At 45.4% G+C, this 7,629-nt stretch overlaps 1 protein-coding gene across 1 annotated transcript in view; it reads left to right on the top strand.

The window, feature by feature from the left end:
- Positions 1-1,417: 1,417 nt before the first annotated feature.
- The window catches only part of GALNT2 (polypeptide N-acetylgalactosaminyltransferase 2), a gene marked incomplete at its 5' end in the record, with an annotated part of 99,837 nt that continues 93,625 nt past the window's right edge, over positions 1,418-7,629 (top strand). Inside the window, 1 exon segment of the mRNA XM_014586829.2 lies at positions 1,418-1,511. Within this exon segment, the coding sequence (XP_014442315.1) occupies positions 1,418-1,511 (94 nt within the window).

The raw sequence follows: 7,629 nt of genomic DNA, 5'->3' as shown, positions 1-7,629 counted from the left end.
CACGTAGGAGGCCCGGGTGTGGTTCCTGGCGCTCCCAGAGATCCTGGGGTGATGCGGTGGTGACGCGTACCTGTGTTCCCAGCTAGCGGGAGGCTGAGGCAGGAGGATCTTGATACGAGTCCCTGTCTCAAAGTACTCGGCACTTAAAGATCCCAGAAAGGCCTTCATCCAGGAGGGTGGGACTGGGACCGACCTCAGTGCAGAATGCCCCGCACTAGCCCACGTGCGTCTGCATCCCCCCAGTCATCACTGGGCACCCCTGATGTGATAACTGAGCTATGTTACTTCATCGCAAAATAAACAGAGGAAGGAGGCCTAGACCCAGCCTTCTCTCCTGATGCAGATTACTGGCAGAGTGAGCTGCAGTCGGGAGGGACAGTGTGCCACTTGGCCCAGACCTGAGTCACCTCCCCGCAGCTCACAGTTCATGTTTTAGAGGAGCCAAAATATCTCTGGTCAGAGATTGCCCAGCACGCAGCCCATGCTGACCAGGGACCTGCTGCTCAGATGGGCCTGGGGAGAGCGGTTATGTGTCCCCTTCCCCGGGGGGACTCCTGCCACCCATCATAATAGCATCTGCCCAGGAAAGTGGCCGATTGGCGATACTCGGCTCAGTGGTGTCTGCTGGGAAAATTCCTGGCTACAGCTATTTCTGATTTGGGTTATGTATGGAAATCTTCCTGATTTTACTCACAGAAATCAGACTTCAAGTGGTGGAAAAATATATTTAACGCTGTGGTCATGGAGTTGTTATTTAGATTGGTTTAATGTTGGTAAATTAAGTAAATTGCTTGCCCAGATGAGTTGAATAAATTCTGCCAGAGCTTCTATCATATTCCGGTTTCACATTAAACCCTAAATTTGCTGTTCTGTCCCACTGGTAGGCCCATTAGAGTAAGCCCTAGAAAAAGCGCGCACCCTCCCCTCCCGTGCTAGTCAGTAGAATTAAATATTTACGCTCCTCAGAGGGGCGCTCACAGGGGCCCTCAGGATGAGTCTGGGTCTCGGTGTCCATAAACCATCTAAGATTTCTAGAGCGCCCCCTCTTCTTAAAGGCTTTAATTTAACCACTATCAAATTACTCTCAAGTGCCTGCCCTCGCTCGCGTCCCGCCCCCGCAGAGCCTCAAAGCCTCGGGGATCTTCAGGCTGCTTTCTTCCCGTAGACGGGCCGTGCACGTATGCAGCGAAGAGGGTGCAGACCTGGGCAGAGGCCGCACCACACTTTTCTCCCCGTGCATCTCTGCCATGCGTCAAGCCCCGGGTAGGCGAGGGGTTGGGCCCTTAAGGTGGCGTGCTCTTGGTCATCCTTGTGCCCCCACGGCCACCTGGCACAGAGGCTCAATGTGTGTTTTAAGAGACAAGCGAAGCTGTGCCGAAACAGCCACTCAACTCATTCGGTGTCTTTGTTCCCCCAGGAGGACTGGAATGAAATTGACCCCATTAAAAAGAAAGACCTTCCTCACAGCAATGGAGAAGAAAAGGCACAGAGCGTGGAGACCCTCCCTCCAGGTACTGCACCAGGGCCCGGGGCCATGAAGCACCTGGCTTTGCCCCTGTCGTTGAGAACGGGCCACAGGCGCCTTGGAGTGGCCCGTGGGCAGAGAATAAATGCCAACCAGCTGGAGACGTTGCCCCCGAGTGCAGCCTTGCTAGCTCTGCCAGGCCTGTTAGGGGGCGGTACAGGAGAGGTTTAGAGGGAGGAGACCAAAACTTGTTGAAAGAGAAAATAGAATAAAATAGAAAATGTGTGATGATGTGTATTAGTTAATAGACTATTTTTAAGAGCTGTTTTAAGATCACAGCAAAATTGGGGGGTGGATACAGAGAGTTCCCATGTATTCCCTGCCCCACAAACACGCCCTCTCTCTGCATCCCACGCTGAGTGGTACATTTGATTAACCCACACGCCTCCGTGGATGCATCTTTACACCCAATCCACAGTTTACACTGGGCTCACGCTCAGTGTTGGTCGTTCCACGGGTTTTGGCAAGTCTGTTAGGGCGTGTGTCCACCAGGGCGTTTCACTGCCCCGAACACCCTCAGCTCCCAGACCCCGGCCACCACTGACCTCGCACTGTCCCCAAGTCTGGCCTTTTTCCGGATGTTGTACAGTGGACACCCTACGGTGGCAGCCTTTCCAGGTTGCCTTCCGTCACTCAGTAAGATGCACGCAAGGTCCTCCAGGTCATCTCATGGCTTGCTAGCTCAGTTCTTTGTAGTGCTGAGTAATATCTGAGATCTGGAAGTGCCACAGGTGAGTCACCCATTCACCTCCCGAAAGGCGTTGTGGTTGCCTTCCAGTGTGGGCATTTAGGGATAGGCTGCTCCGTGTGCACGGCTCTCGTGTGGACGTTTATGTGTCCAACTACTGTTGGTAAATACCGAGAGCCTGACTGCCGGACTGTGTGGTAGCACTGTGTCCACTTCCACGAAACACTGCCCAGTTGTCCTCCGGAGTGGCTGTGCCATTTTGTATTCGCACCAGCAATGAATGAGGGTCCCCGCTGCTGCACACTCTCACCAGCGTAGAGGGCGGTGTGGTTTTGGAGTCTGGCCGTTCTAGTAGGTATGTACATTGCACCGTTGGTTTTTGTTTGATTGTTGAATTTTTTTTTTTTTAAGAATTCTTTCTTCCCCCCTCCCCCTCTCTTCTTTCTCTTCTTTTTTTTTTTTTTTCTATTTGGCCAGAGAAGGACAGAGAGAGAGAAAGTGAGAAGGCAAGCTCAAGCTACCAGATCCGGGACTCAAACTGTGTTTGGCCATGTGGGAGTACAGTGCCAACCACCCCGCCACCTGCTGGCACCTGTTTGATTGTTTTTTAAAATGTCTTTCTTTCTTTCATGAGAGAGAGAGAGACAGACAGACAAACAGGCACCCTTAATGGCCATGATGAGTGGGCAAGCCCCCAGCCTTTTCGGCCAGTTGGGATCATGGGCGTGTGTGCCCGGTGTGTGCAGGTCAGCCAGGAAACCAAACCCATCATCTTGCACGGGGACCCAGCAGTCGCTTCAGCAGTGCCTCATGTTACTGCTGCCACACTGAGTCGGCCCCTCTGACTTAATCCGCAGTCCATAATGACGTGGCATTGAGCATCTTTTCTCCCGCCTACTTAGCGCTGTATGTCTAGTCTGGTGAGGTGCTCAGGTCTTTGGCCTGGTTTTTTAAATTTTTGTTTTCATTTCCTTCTTGTGTTTTAACAATTCTTTGTGTACTTACTATAACAATGTTCTTTTTTTTTTTTTTTTTAATCAGGTATGTATTTTCAAATGTTTTCTTCCAGTCTGTGGCTGTCTTTTCATTTTCTTGAGTGTTTTTCTCAGAGCAGAAGTTTTTAATTTGATCGAAGTCTAGCTCATCAGTTCTTTCTTTCACGAACCATGCCTTCATATTGTCTTTTAAATGTCACTGCTATACCCAAGGGCACCTGGAATTTCTCCGACGTTACTTTCCAGGAGGATTTTAGTTTTTATGTTTTGTATTTAGATCTGTGATCCGTTTTTGGTTATTTTTTGTGAAGCATTTAAGGTCTGTGTCTAGGTTCATTGTTTTTTCTTTGCATGTGGATGTTCGTTTGTTCCAGCATCATTTATTGAAGACTTTCTTTTCTCCATTGCATTATATATAAATATCCAGGAAAGTCTACATTGTCTTGAGGTTGGGTAGTGTCAGTCCTGTGCCCCTTTTCAAGATAATGTTGACTTTTCTGGATATTTTTCTGCTCTATATAAATTTTACAATCAGTTTGTCAAAACCCACCAAATAACTCACTGGAATTTTGATTGGGATTGCATTCAATCTGTTGGTCAAGTTGGGAAAAACTGACATCTCAACCACATTGAGCCTTCCTATTCATGAACATGGACTATCTCTTTATTTTTTTTAGTTTTTAGGTCTTCTTTGATATCTGTTATCAGAATTTTATAGCTTTTCTCATAGATCTATGCATATTTTGTTAAATTTATACTAAGCATTTAAGTTATTTATGCTAATGTAAATGATACTGTATTTTTCATTTCAAATTCCACTTGTTTATTGCTGATCTGTAGGAAGGTGATTGACTTTTGCATATTAACCTTGTATTTTACAATCTTGCTATCATTACTTATTAGTTTCAGGATTTCTTTTGTTGATTCTTTCATGTTTTCTACAGAAACAATCATGTTATTTGTGAAAAAAGACAGTCTTACAGTTTAATTTCTTTCTTTCCAATCTATATACCTTTTATTTCTCTTTATCCTTTATTCCTTTCTTTCTTCCTTTTTAAAAATCTTATTACATTATTTAGGACTTCCAGTATGGTGTCAAAAAAGGAAATGTGAGTAGCTATCTTTACTTTGTTCAGTTCTGTGGGAAAGTGATGTTGGCTGTGGATTTTCTGTAGTGTTTTCTTCTTTTTAATCAAGTTGAAGTTTCTCTCTCTAGTTTGCTGAGTTTCTATAATGAATAGATGTTGAGTTTTGTCAAACGCTTTTTTGTTATCTATTCATATGATCATGTGAGTTTTCTTAGGCCTATTGATTTAATGGATTACGTTCATTGATTTTCATTTGAATGAGACTTGCTTAGCTGGAGAAGTCTTGCTTGTTCTGAAATTAATCCTTTTTATATGTTGTTGGATTTGATTTACTCATATTTCACTGAGGATTTTGTATGTGTTGATGAGAGATGATGTTAGTCTGTAGTTTTCTTTAAATGTCTGTGTCTGATTTTGGCTTTAGGGTAATGCTTGCCTCGTAGAATAAGTTAGGAAGTATTCCATACTCTATTCCAGAAGAGATTGTAGAGAATTAGTATAATTTCTTTCTTAAACATGAACACACCTGGGTCTGGTGCTTCTGTTTCATAAGGTTACCAGTTATTGATTCAGTTTCTGGAGTAGAGGTAGGCCTGTGTGAGTTCTGGCAGATCGTCTTTCAGAGAATCGGTCCATTTCATCTAGAATGTCATATTCGTGGGCAGGGTTATTTACACCATTGCTTTATTACCCTATTAAGTTGATGGGATTTATGGGGATGTACTGGCTTTCATTTCTGGTGCAGTTTGTATCTTCTCTCTTTTCATTGAGCGTGGCTAGAAACTTATTGATCCTATCGATTCTTTCCAAGAGTCAGTTTTTGGTTTTGTTGATTTTTCTTTATTGATTTTGTCTTTTGAAATTCATTGATTTCTATGCCAATTTTTATTATTTCTTCTGCTTGCTTTGTATTTAAGTTTCTTTTTTCTTTGTGTTTTTTTTTCTTTTGTTTCCTAAAGTAGAAGCTTTAATTGTTGATGCTTAATCTTTTCTAATAGGTGCAGTTGAGCCATAAATTTTCTTGCCATCACTGCCTTCATTGCATCCCACAAATATTGATAAGTTGAATTATCATTTTCATACTATTTTAAAAATTTCATTGGAGATTTCTTTTTGATCCATATGTTATTTTTTTTAAAGTGTGTTGTCTGCTCTCCAATTATTTGGGGATTTCCTGGCTATCTTTCTATTTCTGATTTCTAGCTTAATTCTGTTGTGATCTAAGAGCAGACATTGTGTGATTCGTTAAGGGCGTATTTTGTTTGTTTGTTCGCTGAGGTGTATTTTGCTTGTTTGTTCGCTGAGGTGTATTTTGCATCCCAGACATAGTCTGGTTGGTGCATGCTCCACTGCGTTTGAGGAAGCTGGGTGTTCTGCTGTCGGATGAGCGGACCACAGGTGTTCACATCCAGTTTGGGATGCTGGTGCTGAGTTCAGCTGGTTCTGTCTGCTAGAACTGGCCATTTCTGTCCGGGCTGTTGAAGTCTCAGCTCTGACAGCGGCTCCCTGTGCTGCTCTTGTAGTTTTTGCCTCAAATGTTTTGACACTTTGTCGTTAGGCATACACAGTAAGGCAGTTATGTCATCTTGGAGTATTGACACCCCCTCCCCCATGTAATGTTCCTTTTTATCTCTAAAAACGTCCCTTGCTCTGAAATCTACTTTGTCAGAAATTAATGTATTTAAACTTAAAAGTAGCTGTTTCTGCTTTTTTTGGATTAGTGTTAACATGGTATGTCTTTGTCTTATTGTATTTCATCTGGGTGTGTCTTTATAGAGTGTGTGTCCTGGACACATTATGTAGGTGGGTCTTGTTTTATGATCTGCTCTGACAAGCTCCACCTTTCGATTGATGTATTTAGATCATTGGCTTTCAAAGTGATTATTGATGGACCGTTTTACTGTTTTCTATTGGATTATCAGAAAAGTCACGACACATTTTTGCATAAACAAACAGAAAAAATATGTCTTGACTTTTCCGGCAACCCAATATGTCTCACCCTTTTTCTTGGTTCCTATTTTTGTCTTCTACGCTTTCTCTGTCGTTCGTACTTTTGAGCATTTTATGATCCTTTTAGCATGTCTTGCAGCTCTTTTTGTTGAATGCCGTATGTGTACTGGGTAAAGTCAGCACTGGTAAATAGGCCTTCAGTGGGGGAAGAAGGAGGGGAGGGCGGTGATCTGTGACCCTGCTATTAGGGCTCTGTCTTCCAGTGAGCCTGTGTCCCTGGGCTGTGACCTTCAGTACCTCTCAGGTGAAGCAGGAAGGCCGCTGCAGCGGCACTGGGTATCCCCCAACACCAGGATGGTTAGGCTCTGATGCAGGCCATAAGTTTGGTAGCGTCGCGTCTTCCAGGAGCAGGCCTTGTCGTGTAAACAGAAGGCCCTGGATATGTCAAAATGGGCACCTCTCTTGGCCCCCCGCTAGAACACAGAGGGGTTTTTCTGTCATACTCGCTGTGAGGATCTGTCGGAGCTGCTGGAGGTCAAAACTGGAGTTGGGGGCTCTGGCTGGGTCAGGGCTAGTCTTCACTGAGGCTGTGGCGACTTGTCAGTGAGTTTAGTTTTCCCCCAGTGCTAGGGGTTCTGTTCCTGCCAGCGATGGCCCTCTGTCTTTGCTGGTCTATCTCCAGAGGGGGGCCAGGGGCTTGCCATGTGGCCTCACTTCTCTAGGGAATCCAGGAAGCACTTGACTTTCGGTCTGTTGAGCTTTTACTTGTGAGCACAGAGGGACGACTTCCAGGCTCCTCACGTGCCATCCGAAGCTAGGCATCTGCTCCCAAATCATCCGCATCGGTGACGGGAAAGTGTCCGGCCAGACGGGCCTCTGCAGGGAGACAGACCCTTTGTGCCCTTCCCATCACTGTCCTGGCCACAGCGGACATGAGGTGTGCCACCATCTCCTGCCAGGGCTCTGTGTCTCTGTGTGTATGGGTGTGCACATGTACACGTGTGTGCTAGGTGTGTCTGTCAGGTGTGCTTCCTCCCCTTCTCCCTAATGCCTGGGTGAGTTGCGAAGCTCTGAGCCACAGTTCCCTCCTGTGTAAGACATGCAGCGGGCAGCAGCGGGTTAAAATCATTAGCTGGCGAATATTGCTTCCTTACGGTAGGAGATTAGGACGTTTCCGCCGTGTGGACTAATGAAGCGCTTCCTGTGGATCGTCATCTATTTAGTAACAGAAAAAAGGACCAAAAACTAAGCACTGTATAAGCCAGGTGTTCTGCTGGTTTTAAGACACATGGAGCGGGAAGGAGAAGCCCACTTCGGGGTGTGTGCTGGATGTAACCAGTAAGAGTCATTCTCGTATTGAGGGCCAGCCAGTGGCGTGGGGGT

The sequence above is a fragment of the Tupaia chinensis genome, unplaced genomic scaffold (genome assembly GCF_000334495.1).
Source record: "Tupaia chinensis unplaced genomic scaffold, TupChi_1.0 Scaffold000161_3, whole genome shotgun sequence".
In the NCBI taxonomy this organism is placed as follows: Eukaryota; Metazoa; Chordata; class Mammalia; order Scandentia; family Tupaiidae; genus Tupaia; species Tupaia belangeri.
This window is presented reverse-complemented; position numbering and strand designations above follow the sequence as displayed.